The sequence below is a fragment of the Macaca fascicularis genome, chromosome 12 (genome assembly GCF_037993035.2).
Source record: "Macaca fascicularis isolate 582-1 chromosome 12, T2T-MFA8v1.1".
Classification (NCBI taxonomy): Eukaryota; Metazoa; Chordata; class Mammalia; order Primates; family Cercopithecidae; genus Macaca; species Macaca fascicularis.
In genome coordinates this window covers 134,166,756-134,180,284 of record NC_088386.1, presented here as the reverse complement: position 1 = coordinate 134,180,284, position 13,529 = coordinate 134,166,756, and the positions used below count along the sequence as shown (strand labels likewise).

Genomic DNA, 13,529 nt, shown 5'->3' with positions numbered 1-13,529 from the left:
TTGTAGGTTGGTGTGTTTGCAGCAGTGCACCGTGAGTGCGTTCAGTTGTAGGTTGGTGTGTTTGCAGCAGTGCATCGTGAGTGTGTTCAGTTGTAGGTTGGTGTGTCTGCAGCAGTGCACCGTGAGTGTGTTCAGTTGTAGGTTGGTGTGTTTGCAGCAGTGCACCGTGAGTGTGTTCAGTTGTAGGTTGGTGTGTTTGCAGCAGTGCACCGTGAGTGTGTTCAGTTGTAGGTTACTGTGTCTGCAGCAGTGCACCGTGAGTGTGTTCAGTTGTAGGTTGGTGTGTTTGCAGCAGTGCACCGTGAGTGTTCAGTTGTAGGTTACTGTGTTTGCAGCAGTGCACCGTGAGTGTGTTCAGTTGTAGTTTGGTGTGTTTGCAGCAGTGCACCGTGAGTGTGTTCAGTTGTAGGTTGGTGTGTTTGCAGCAGTGCACCGTGAGTGTGTTCAGTTGTAGGTTGGTGTGTTTGCAGCAGTGCACCGTGAGTGTGTTCAGTTGTAGGTTGGTGTGTTTGCAGCAGTGCACCGTGAGTGTGTTCAGTTGTAGGTTGGTGTGTTTGCAGCAGTGCACCGTGAGTGTGTTCAGTTGTAGGTTGGTGTGTTTGCAGCAGTGCACCGTGAGTGTGTTCAGTTGTAGGTTGGTGTGTTTGCAGCAGTGCACCGTGAGTGTGTTCAGTTGTAGGTTGGTGTGTTTGCAGCAGTGCATCATGAGTGTGCTCAGTTGTAGGCTATTTGGTGTGTTTGCAGCAGTGCATCATGAGTGTGTTCAGTTGTTAATTAATTGATGTGTTTGCAGCAGCATCATATACCGTTTTGAAAATGTAAGCCTCCTGGTGCTAAAATTTTAGTGCTGCATAGTTTGGAATGCACCACACTCATGAAGTGTATGTAATTTTAGTCAAAAATGTAATAGAAGGTTTCTTACATAAAGGATTTAGTTTGTGCTTCCATAAATTTTCAGTTTTCACCTTGGCTCTTGCTTGATTCCGCTGCTCCTCTTTTGTTTGTGAGAAATGAGGAACAGTGTATTTAGTTGTTGATTTGGATGAATGACTGTGGGCTCTCTCTTCTAGATTCTTTTACTCAAGAATGCATGGAGGAGAAATCTTTCTTTTGCCGTGTCAGGTAAACCTTGTTCCCAGTTTTCTTAAATTAGAAAACCATACAAACATTTCACCCCAGTGCCGCTCCGCTTGAGGCTGGGGGGCATGAGCCCTGCCTGCAGGGACCCAGCACGCCTGTTTCTGAAGTCTACCAGAAAACACAGTCAGTTGCATTTTAAATGTGTACAGGTTGCTAAGAACACGGCCAGCAGGGGAGTGATTTAACCTGCCCCTCATGGAAAATGGTGGCCAGGGGACCCTGTACTTTCTCTTTGTCTCCTGCGAAGGCCTGTACCCAGGGTCAACAGAGTTTCTGAAAGCACTGCATCTTTTGGTTGTCTGTGCCTTTTTCTGGGGAGAGACCCACAGCTTTCCCCACAAGGGTCTTGGTCCAAACCAGGGTGACTGATTGAGCATCCAGCCGCACTGTCGGGGGTGGCCCTGAACCAGACCCTGGCACCCTCATGAGTCAGGGCCGAGGTCCTGGAGGGAGCAGCACACCTTTCCGGTCTGCTTTACCCACCCAGAGTGCAGGCTGCTCCAGAGAAGGGCTGTGGAGCGTTCCCACTGGTGGGGCTATTGACTCTGATTTGCCCTTCAGTGTGATGAGACTGAGGGAGGGATTGAAGCGGGCAGGGGGAGCAGGCCCAGCTCCTCAGGCAGAGCAGAGGTACACATCACCTGCAGCGTGGCATGGGGCCCAGGTGAGGAGGGAACAGAACAGGGGACTGTTCCTGTGTCACAGTTCCAAACTTTGAGCATGGCCCTTCTCCACAGTGTCGGGAAAAGCCACGAGAACGAAATCCGCTACCACCCCTTCCGCATGACGCCCTACCTGGTCAAGGTGCGGGAGCAACAAGGTGCTGAGAGTCAGCTTTGCTGCCTTCTGCTGGCAGAGAGAGTGCACTCGGGTTATGAAGGTAACAGCCAAGCCCAGGGCGAGGGCAGATGTTGTCTCTGGCTCCCCCTCAGTTACTCTTGTGGTTCAGACATGATATCTATACAATGGACTCCCAGCTGCAGTTCCCCACCCTTGGCTTCTGCACCTCACCTCGGGCAGGGTCTCCATCTTTCTGGAGACTCAGCACACCCTGCTTGTCATCCAGCCCTCCCCATGGAAGATCACGGCATCTGGGTGCCAGCTTCTCTCACCCCTGTGCACACCAGTGCTGTGACCCTTCTCCCCTTTCCCTGGCTGCTCTGCCTTTTGTCCACAAAGTGGGAATAGCCCCGACAGGTCTGGGGCCCCACATCCCTCCCATCCTCATCCCCTGCCCCATACCTCAGCCTCTTGGGCCCCTCTGAAGGGCACTGATGTCGCTGCCTGCTCCAGAACCCCAAACAGTTCCTCAGGCCCCAAGAAATGAAGTGCTGGGCATCCCTCCCTCCCCACCTTGACCTATCCTAAATTTTCCTGGAATTTCCCTTCCTCCCAGACAGTCATGCACGGACATGACTCTCCAGGTGAGTCAGCCTCCATACAAGGCTTGCTGTGCCTCTGTACGCCCAGCATTCTGGACCCCGGTCTCTGCTTCTGCTGCCACCTCACTCGCAGAGTGCAGTCATCAGGCCAACTCGCCTCACTATGACCCTCTTGGTCCCATTAGCTCTTCTGGCTACCTCACCCCCAAAATAATATCTGGGTTCTTCTCTTGAAGCGCAGAGGGTACAAGGCATTGTGCCACCTTTATGGGTCCTTCCTGTGGTCCCTCTTAAGATCCTGCTTTGTGGCATCTTGGTCCTTGTATTGGCCGAAATCCCTGGCCAGGAACTGGAGGTGCTCACCATGGCTGCTGAGCAAGTCACATGATCTTCAGATTCTCTGAAGGCAGGTGCATCCTGCAGCTGCTGAACCCGGGGAATCCAGCTGAGTCCGTGCTGCGCTGTGCTCACCACCTTCTCTGTGGTGAATGGCAGCTTTTTTTTTTTTTTGAGATGGAGTCTCGCTCTGTCGCCCAGGCTGGAGTGCAGTGATGCTATCTCGGCTCACCGCAACCTCCGCCTCCCAGGTTCTAGCAATTCTCCTGCCTCAGCCTCCCAAGTACCTGGGACTACAGGTGGATGCTACTACATACCCAACTAATTTTTTTTTTAATATTTTAGTAGAGACGGGATTTCACCATGTTGCCCAGGCTGATCTCGAACTCCTGAGCTCAGGCAATCCACCTGTCTTGGCCTTCCAAAGTGCTGGGATTACATTTGTGAGCCACTGCGCCAGGCCAAGTTGACAGCCTTTTAAAAAAGCACTTCTTAAAAGTGATAGAAATATTTTAAGTATGTGACTTTCTCCACAATGTTTGATGTGTTCCTGCATGTATTACAGAATGTTCTTTTCCAAATAGTAAGGTTTAGAAAGGGTACTTAGGGTTCAACAAGTTATTCCCCCAAATTACCAGAGTCTCCTTCAAGAAGGAAAAATGTTGAAATTTTGAATGTTTTGTCCATGAATTGAGGAAAATTTTGGATATATGACTCACTTTATGCAAATTACTCTATCACCTTTGTCCACCTTTGTCTAGTTTCTAAACTGTGAAGCTCTCCAGTACAATGGCATTTGCTAAGAAATCTGAATCCAGACCAGGTGCAGTGGCTCATACCTGTAGTCTGTAGTCTGGCACTTTGGGAGGCTAAGGTGGGAGGATCTTTTGAGCCTGGGCATTTGAGACCATCCTGGGCAACATAATGAGACCCTGCTCATTAAAAAAAAAAAAGAAGAAGAAATTTGAATCCAAGTATGTAACTCACTTTTCTAAAAGTAATTCGTCAGATCACTCTAGTTTCATCTTAAACATCATAAAGATGGGGCCGGGCGTGGTGGCTCACACCTGTAATCCCAGCACTTTGGGAGGCCGAGGCGGGCAGATCATGAGGTCAGGAGATTGAGACCATCCTGGCTAACACGGTGAAACCCCACCTCAACTAAAAATACAAAAAATTAGCCGGGCATGGTGGCACGCGCCTGTAGTCCCAACTACTGGGGAAGCTGAGGCAGGAGAATCGCTTGAACCCGGGAGGCAGAGGTTGCAATGAGCCGAGATCGTGCCACTGCACTCCAGCCTGGGCAACGAAGCAAGACTCTGTCTCAAAAAAAAAAAAAATCATAAAGATGGACTTCCAGCTTTATTTTGCTGAGAGTAGTGTTTACGTGGTCCGTGTGGTTTTGTTAACATGGCAGTTTCAATTTACTAGACTAAAACTAGCATTCCGTAGAAGCTGAGAAGGCTGGCCGGTGATCCCACAGCCAGCGTAGGGTTCTCAGTGTGGCAGGCTCTGTTGTTCAGAGTCCATGGTTTAATTTTTTTCTTTAGCTGCTCATTACTCTGAATCTACAGGGTGTTTTCTGGTAGTTTTAATATAACATTAAATATGTATTTCTTAGGATCACTAATGTGTGCAATATTCTATTCTTTCAGCCCCTAGAATACCTCCTGAAAAGAGAATTTTTACAACCACCCATACACCAAATTGTTTGTTCCAGGATGTGGATGAAAGGTATGTGGTCTTGACCCACCCCCTTTTTCATGTTTTTGATATAAAAGCTATTTAGCTAAAACCAAGACTGCATATTGGTTTTATAATTACGTGATAATGGACAAAAACTTATATACAGGCAATTAAATAGCTATGGAATTACACTGAAAACTTTCTAAGATATGCACATGGTATAATTGAGGCTTTCTGGAGAGCTGGTGATTGTTCTAATTGGGCCTGTCTTAATTCTCCCATGTAAACCCATTCAGAGTAGACGATGGTCCAGACAGAGGTGGTGTTGCCTGGGACCAGTGTCAGGGTGGAAGCTGGAGATGCCATTGGCTGGATCCCAGCAGAAGTCCATCTTCCAGCCTGTGTGCTAGAGGCTTCTCCAGGGGACAGGATATTCTCCATGCCTCAGAGCCCCATTCAGGTCCCTCTTTCTGGGTCTCCCCCGATCCTAGTGAGATTTGAGGGCACCCATGTTCTGAGTGGCTTCTGCCGCCACCGTGTATCTTCTCCCAGCTCCTCCACAAATTCATGAAGACTCCGAAAACACTTGGGCCGGCTGGGCGCGGTGGCTCACACTTATAATCCTAGCACTCCGAGAAGCTGAGATAGGAGGATCGCTTGAGGCCAGGAGTTTGAAACCAGCCTGTTGGAAACCAGGAGTTCAAAACATAGCAAGACCCTGTCTCTGCATAAAAATAAAAATAAAAATTAGCTGGGTGTGGTGTTGTGCACCTGTAGTCCCAGCTACTGAGAGGCTGAGGCAGGGGGATCACTTGAGCCTAGGAGTTCAAGGCTACTGTGTTGCACCACTGCACTCCAGCCTGGGTCACAGCAAAAGACACTGTCTCCAAAAACAAAAAAGAAAGAAAGAAATGTGTGGGCCACTGGCAGTAGTCACGGAAAAGTGACCTCGGAAGATAGCACAGGAAGTGGACCAAGAAGCACCGGCGTGCTGGGTTCCTAAAATGAACCAGGTCATCTCCTGGAAGCTGGAGGATCAAGGCTTCTCCCTCCTCTACTCTTGGTCCAGGGACACAGGCCCCCACCTTTGGAGTTGGGGCCACACAGCCTTCTGGGGAGGCTCTGTGGGTAAAAAGGGATCCGTCACTTCCAGCTCCAGGTGGCTCAGGTGTGTCCGCAGGGCTGCCTGGGGCAGAGCCAGTTTGCAGATGCAGGCTTCTGGATACCAGCCTGCCCTGCAGAACCAGGATCTTGGAGGACAGGGCCTGGGGCCATATATGTAAAGCAGCCTCGGGAGACTTTTCCTTCAGAGATCTGAGACTGTCTGTAACCCACTCCCGTGCCAACTTGGTGTCCAGCTCAGCCCTGTGCAGGGAGGTTGGCAGACAGGTGCACCTGGCGTGATGGGCCACAGCCTGCAAGCTCCCCTTGATGAAGCCTTGTGTGCGGCCTGGCTCATAGAGCCCAAGGCCACCCAGAGCAGGTGGCCAGGGCTCCCCCTCCCCTCCCCTCCTTCTTTTCACCCTCTACCCCCTTTCTTCTCCCTCCTCTTCCTCCTCCCCTCTGTTTCCTTCCTGTTCCCCCGCTCCTCTCCTCTTCCTTCCTCTTCGTCCTTCAGCAAGGCCTTGATGGGGCCGATGCCAGGAACATTTTGTATATCCTGTCCAAAGGAAAACATGAGGCCTGAAGAGAGAGCCTCAGACAAGGAGGAAATCAAAGAATAACGCCAGGCCCTTGAGAAAGTTCTGCACCACGGTCTAAAGATTGACAGGGAAAACCTTCCCTCAAGCAGCAGAGTTTGAGGAAACATGGGTTTGGATGCAACAAGTGTGAAGAGGCAGCTCGGGAGAAGAAATGGTCGGCAGAGCCGGCAGAGGGCGCTGGACACAAACAGAAGCAGAAGGTGCTGCTGAAATTCAGCTCCGTCCTGCAAGGGAGCAAAGCCACAGCTCCGGGAGGAGGCATGAGCACACAGGGCAGAGGCCCAGCCAGCCACCGAGACTCCAGAGAAGCCACAGTAAACCAACTGGATGCTGAGGCCAAAGTCACATGAGACCAGGCTGGAAAAGAAGCACATACAAAGGGTTTGCCGAGGTCCAGGCAAAACTTGTTAATCAAAAATCCATGCCAGGCCCCGTGTGGCCAAACTAATGAATGACACAGAAAAAGAAAAAGATGCCAGAAGGAAGAAAACAAAAGCATGATCATGACTTACCTTTTGGGAGGTGAAACGCAGAGCTGAAGCACTCAGGCTCCAGCAGAGGGAGCCTCCTTCGGCGTCCTGGACACTGGACCTTCGTTTGCTATTGATTGGAAGTCTAACTGGTTCTGTTAGTCCAACTTCCACATTTTGACCTCCAGGGGTGGGGGGTGGGATTTGGAGTGTATCTTCTCTTTCCAGGGAATAAGATGGTTCTTAGTGACAGTCTCCTCTGCTGTTTGGACGCCGATCCTAGCATGTCTGCTTGCCTTCCAGGGCGGTCCCTCTCCTGGGCTACCTACCTCAGGACCTGATTGAGACCCCAGTGCTCGTGCAGCTCCACCCTAGTGACAGGCCCTTGATGCTGGCCATCCACAAAAAGAGTAGGTCCCCTTTTCACGGTACATCCTAAAGTGTTTGGCGGAAGTTCGTCTGCCCTTGGGGCTTCTTGGGACCAGTCTAGCTCTGACAGGTCAGATCAGCTAAGGACAAGCAGGTGGTAGACGCTCGCCTCGCCACCTCACTCCTGGCACTGCAGTGCCCAGTGGAGTCAAGAGAGAGGGGTAAACTCATGTGAGTTCCTTTGTGGCCAATTGTTTCTCAGTCCGTGGCCTGAGTCCGTGGCATCTCATGTTTACTGTTGGCTTCAGTGGTGCATGGGAGGAGGGGAGACCAATTCATCTGTGGCTAGGAAGGTTCTGACCAGGCCAGGGGAGTGCAGTGCATGTCCTCATCAAGCCCAGCCCTCATAGACGCAAGTGACACTCTAGCAGAGGTGAAACATGGGATGAAACAGCTTCTGCTGGAAACAGCCTCCTGGTTGTAATCTACAGCAGAAATGGGAGGCTGAAAGCAGTGGCTTTGAAGAAGTGTTCATACCCCTAACGTTTGGAAATGATCCCGGGCCTGAGTGAATCTTGACTTGTCTCTGTCTACTGTTTGCTCCCCTGTTCCCCTGAATGCTGGCTTTTGCTCTTCTAGTCCTGCAGTCGGGCGGGCAGCCTTTCGACTACTCTCCCATTCGGTTTCGCACCCGGAACGGGGAGTACATCACGCTGGATACCAGCTGGTCCAGCTTCATCAACCCATGGAGCAGGAAAATCTCCTTCATCATTGGGAGGCACAAAGTCAGGGTGTGAGTGCTCCAAGGGCCTGAGGTGGCTCAGGGGTCTCGGGCGGGGGTCTTGGGCTGTCCTTACCTCCCAGCAACAGATGGTATAGGGAGGGGCTGAGAGGCCAAGACCGAAACCTCGCCTCCTGCCACCAATCTGGAGCCCCAGGCTGGTAGGCAGGGGTGACCTGTCCTCTGCCCCAGGTGGGAGGGACCTCATTCAGGCTGAGTAGGGAGTGGGCAGGCAGCAGCCTGGGGGGCTACAGGGGAGAGGCAGAGGGCCCACCCAGGCAGGCAGCATGTAGCGGCTATACAGTCACGCCAGAGAGGTCCTCCTGTGGGGCCCCATCTAACAAGATGAATTAAAACCACGCAGGGGCCCTTTGAATGAGGACGTGTTTGCAGCCCACCCTTGCACAGAGGAGAAGGCCCTGCACCCCAGCGTTCAGGAGCTCACGGAGCAGATCCACCGCCTCCTGCTGCAGGTGCGTGTGGTGCCTGCATGCCCTCCTCCCAGGTAGCAGCCTGAGAGCCCCCTGCAGAGGACATAGGCTCTGCACCCTGGTCCTGGCATACCCACTCAGACAACTTCATCTGTCATTCTCTGAACATCCCTCAGGGGACAGTTTGGGCATAGACTGTGCTAGTCTGAGACAGTCCACAGTACCCTTGGCTCTCTCCAGCCTTGCATTCAACATTGTCTGAACCGCAGCCCTGAGTGAGCGGCTGAAGGACATGTGCAGACCCCATGCTCTGACACAGGCTGCATAGTCCCAGAGTGACCTCTCAGTGGTGTGGGGGCTCATTCTAATCCAGAGCAGTGGGACTTAGGGACGGGACATTGTACTCAAGGTCCCTTAAAAAATCAGGCCCATCGCAGTCAACCCCACGCCTGAGAAGGTGTCTGCCGCTCAGTTCCTGGAGGCTGTGGAGTGAAGCTGTCATCGCATCTTGTTTGTTTTAAACCCCTCCACAGAGGTGCGGCTGGCTGCAGCTCTGCGTTGATGAGTGGGTTGGACACATTCCTTTGGTGCCGTCTTCTCAGTGACTGCATGTCTGGGTCGGGGCACCGCGGCTGGAGGCCGGGAGTCAACCTCTGGAGCTGACCCTGGGGTTCAAACCCCAGCTCCCCTGGTCTTTGTCATGTAGCCTTAGGCAGGTCACCATCCTCTCTGTGAAACAGGGTGTGTTGGCAGGGGGCCACATGTAACTCAGCAGCCCTGGCTGTGTCTGTAGCACTGTCTGCTGTCTCCCCAGCCCGTCCCCCACAGCGGCTCCAGCGGCTACGGGAGTCTGGGCAGCAACGGGTCCCACGAGCACCTCATGAGCCAGACCTCCTCCAGCGACAGCAACGGCCACGAGGACTCACGCCGGAGGAGAGCCGTACGTCCCCTTCCGTTCTCCCTGTGAAAATGAGTTTGTGGATGTCCCTCCAGAGTTAGAAAGCTCACTCAGGACAACCTTTGGCAGTTAGGAGAGGCTTCATCATCGCAGCTGTTTCTGCTTCCTTTCTAAACTTTGTTCACTTGGGACGTTTTAATCTCTTAAGAGTTGAAAAAGCGGCCGGGCGCGGTGGCTGAAGCCTGTAATCCCAGCACTTTGGGAGGCCGAGACGGGCGGATCACAAGGTCAGGAGATCGAGACCATCCTGGCTAACACGGTGAAACCCCGTCTCTACTAAAAAATACAAAAAACCAGCCAGGCGAGGTGGCGGGCGCCTGTAGTCCCAGCTACTCGGGAGGCTGAGGCAGGAGAATGGTCTAAACCCGGGAGGCGGAGCTTGCAGTGAGCTGAGATCCGGCCACTGCACCCCAGCCTGGGCGACAGAGCAAGACTCTGTCTCAAAAAAAAAAAAAAAAAGTTGAAAAAGCTAGAAACCATAGCTAAGTGTTTGGTTGAAAATTATTTAAAACAGACAAAACAAACAAAAGTGAAGATTTAACTAGGATAGAAAGAAGAAAATGTGGGCTGGGTGCAGTGACTCACGCCTGTAATCCCAGCACTTTGGGAGGCTGAGGCAGGTAGATCACCTGAGGTCAGGAGTTCAAGAATAGCCTGGGCAACATGGTGAAACCCCATCTCTACTAAAAATACAAATGTTAGCCGGGCATGGTGACGGGCCCCTGTAATCCCAGCTACTCGAGAGGCTGAGGCACGAGAATGGCTTGAACCCGTGAGGCAGAGGTTGCAGTGAGACAAGATTGCACCATTGCACTTTAGCCTGGGTAACAGAGTGAGACTCTGTCTAAGAAAAAAAAAAAGAAGAAGAAAATGTAATGTGCCATTTTGCTTTATTTATTACTCTTTAGGATCATCAAATAGGTTTTATTTAGCTCTGCACCTGTCAGATTTCTTATTCACAATTTCCTTCTGTGTTGCTGAAATGATTTCAGCCATCCTCTGTTCTCACTTTGGGGGACAAACTGAAGGAGGTCTCCTAGAATGAATAACGTGTTCATTTTGTTTTTCTTCAAGGAAATTTATAAAAATGGTAACAAGACGAAAAATAGAAGTCTTTATTCTCTTGAATCTGGAGAACAAAAGAAAAATTCCGTTACAGGTAAAAAAAAAAAAAAAAAATTCAACATTTCCTTACTGAAACTGGAGTATGGCCATGTGAGAAGAGGGAAGCTGGGTTGAATGCTGACTCTGGCTGGCAGGGAGTCTGCCTTGTAGCCGTGCTGCTCCCTCTTCTGTGTTCAGCACAGTCTTCAGCTTCCAAGAGGCGAGAGCAGCCCGGTTCTCTGCACTCAGCCAGTGCGAGCGCTGATGTCCACACTGGGCGCCTGACGCCCTGCAGGCCTGGCGGGGTGTGGCTAGGTGTGCAGGCCTGGGGAGCTGTGGCCAGGTGTGCCTTCCTGCACCCTGGCCTGCCCGCTGGGTGTGCCTGGGCCACTCGTTCTTGCTGTACAGAGTGGCTGTATGGCTGTGTGTTTACACTTGCACACCCTTCACTCACACACACACAGACAACTGCCGACAGCCTGCCCAGCATCCACATACACTCCAACCAAACCTGTCTGAGGTGGAGAGTACCACCCAGGGGCTGCCAGCCCACCCCCACTGCCGCAGCCCTTTCCTCATCACAGCACCATACTTCCCAGGCAGCTTCATGCTGTCCTGCGTGGGTTCAGGTTCATGCTGCTCCTCTGTCCCGCGTGCATTTCTCACACAGCATGCACATAGAGACATGTGTGCACACATGCATGCATCCCAGTCCCCTCCCCTGGTGGGCCCTTGCTCATTCTCTGTGCTCAGGCCAAAGTCTCCTGTGGAGAACACTCTGGCCAGACACCGCTAGGACTTTTGGCCTTGGGGATGTGTTGGTGGACATGCGGCCTCCTGGGCTCTGTGCTGGGTGTTGGGGACACATTAATGAGCTGGACACAGCTCTTTGCTTGAGGGCCCCTAGGGGACAGGCACGTGATGAATGTTGTGGGGGCAAGAGTCGTATCCACAGCACAGTGAGGAGGCAGTTGCCATCATAATTGTTACTAGCAGGGATCATCTTGAAAACTGGCCTGGCCCAGGAGAAGCGTAAAGTACGTGGGCTCTCGCCCTGAAAGTTTAAGAGTTCAAGTGAGAACTGGTGTCTCCCACTGCTGAGTCCCTGACCCCTGGGGACAGCCTAGACCCCAGAGAGAAGCAGACACCAGGCTGGGCAGCAGCTCCCTCCTAGGTCTCTCTATGGACGGCACTGTGGTGCTCGTGCCCACAGGGCTGCCAGATGCCAGGCTGTCCCCAGGCTTCCATACCCATGAAGCAGATTCTGAGCCCCCAGCCCTGTCTTCAGGTAGAACGAAAATGCTTTCTAAATACACAGCGTTTTCTTTGGGAGAAAAATTAATGAAAGAACAATTTTGCCATTCCTTCAGAAATGCAAACTAATCCCTCAGCTGAGATGAAAGCTGTCCCTGCCGTGGAAAAGGACAGCCTGGGGGCCAGCTTCCCCGAGGAGTTGGCCTGCAAGGACCAGCCCACCTGCTCCTACCAGCAGATCAGCTGCTTGGACAGCGTCATCAGGTACACCAGCACTTCCAGCCGAGTCTCCACCATCTCACGCACCTTCCCACCTCTCGTGTTGTGTGGCCTCACCCGGGGTTCATGCCCTTCACACAGGTACTTGGAGAGCTGCAATGAGGCTGCCACCCTGAAGAGGAAATGCGAGTTCCCAGCAAACGTCCCAACGCTAAGGTCCAGTGATAAGCGGAAGGCCACAGTCAGCCCAGGGCCACATGCCAGAGGTATCTAACCTGTTCAGAGCCATGCACACGTGGAATAATGTAATAGTCTCTGGAGAGACTAGATGTCCCTGTGGCTTCTGTGGACACAGTGTAAGGGTGGTAGGCTCTTCTTCACATGATGAAAGTAGTTCAAAAGTCAGCACCCTTCTTAGGAGCTAGAAGCAAAGATGGTTCTGTCAGAGCCGTGGCTTTGAGAACAGGAACCCAGTGGGGCTGCTGGAGGCCTGGGGCCGTCCCCTGACTCCCCTCATGCAGCCACACTGGTCTCGAGTTGTCAGTCTAGAGCAGGCCTTCTTTCCAGTGTGTCTCAGAGGGGCCCTTGTCCCTGAATGTTAACATGCCCCAGAAATCACATTAAATCCCAGGCTGCTTAAACGCTGTCGGTATTGCTGATGTTCGCCACCAGGTTTAGAAACGGTACCCCAGCTGGGCGCGGTGGCTCACGCCTATAATCCCAGCACTTTGAGAGGCCGAGGTGGGTGGATCACTTGAGGTCAGGAGTTTGAGACCAGCCTGGCCAACATGGTGAAACCACATCTCTACTAAAAATATAAAAATTAGCCGGGCATCATGGCACATGCCTGTAATCCCAGCTATTTGGGAGGCTGAGGCAGGAGAATCTCTTGAACCTGGCAGGCAGAGGTTGCAGCCAAGATTGCACCACTGCACTCCAGCCTGGGTGACAGAGCGAGACTCCATCTCAAAAAAGAAGAAAGAAAAAGAAAGAAAGAGAGAGAGAGAGAGAGAGAGAGAGAGAGAGAAGGAAGGGAAGGAAGGGAAGGGAAGGAAAGGAAGGAAAGGAAAGAAAGAGTATCCCAGATTATGGTTGGCTCCTGACTGTGGGAAAAGCCGCCGCCCACAGGCGTGCAAGAAAGGCCGCCTGGCTGCAGGCAAGAGCCCCTCACCGAGCGTTCCCTGCAGCTGCCAAGCTGCTGCGCCTGCCCTCAGAGGACTCAGGATTTAAGTGTGTAACTGCTCCCGTTTCGGAACTTGCTCTTCTCCACTATTATCCTGTGAATAAACACTGGGGACAAATCATCCCATGCCCGGGCCAGAGCATCTGTGGGATGAGATGGGATGGGATGGGTTGTGTGCACCCTGGTGTGGAAGCTGTATGGGCACTCGGGTGTCAGTTCCTCATCTGCACAGTGCATTGTAATGGCATGCTTGTGTTTGTTCCCCCCTTCCTCTCATGAAGAGGCAGAGCCGCCCTCCAGGGTGAACAGCCACACGGGAGTCAGCACACACCTGACCTCGCTGGCACTGCCGGGCAAGGCAGAGAGTGTGGCATCGCTCACCAGCCAGTGCAGCTACAGCAGCACCATTGTCCATGTGGGAGACAAGAAGCCGCAGCCGGAATTAGGTACATCCATGGGCTTTTGGATCAGAGAGAAGTCTGATTTTTAAACATGAAAACAAGAAGTTTGCCA

The 13,529-nt window shown here is 52.2% G+C and overlaps 1 protein-coding gene across 2 annotated transcripts in view; it reads left to right on the top strand.

Moving 5' to 3' along the window:
• PER2 (period circadian regulator 2) overlaps positions 1–13,529 on the top strand; it is a 48,908-nt gene that overhangs the window by 22,530 nt on the left and 12,849 nt on the right. For both annotated transcript variants that reach the window (XM_005574791.4, XM_005574790.5), the window contains exons 7-17: positions 1,071–1,122; positions 1,878–2,020; positions 4,514–4,592; positions 7,021–7,127; positions 7,726–7,879; positions 8,232–8,340; positions 9,113–9,238; positions 10,331–10,415; positions 11,731–11,878; positions 11,975–12,099; positions 13,298–13,462. In XM_005574791.4, the coding sequence (XP_005574848.3) occupies positions 1,071–1,122; positions 1,878–2,020; positions 4,514–4,592; positions 7,021–7,127; positions 7,726–7,879; positions 8,232–8,340; positions 9,113–9,238; positions 10,331–10,415; positions 11,731–11,878; positions 11,975–12,099; positions 13,298–13,462 (1,293 nt within the window). The remainder of the gene's footprint in view (positions 1–1,070; positions 1,123–1,877; positions 2,021–4,513; positions 4,593–7,020; positions 7,128–7,725; positions 7,880–8,231; positions 8,341–9,112; positions 9,239–10,330; positions 10,416–11,730; positions 11,879–11,974; positions 12,100–13,297; positions 13,463–13,529) is intronic.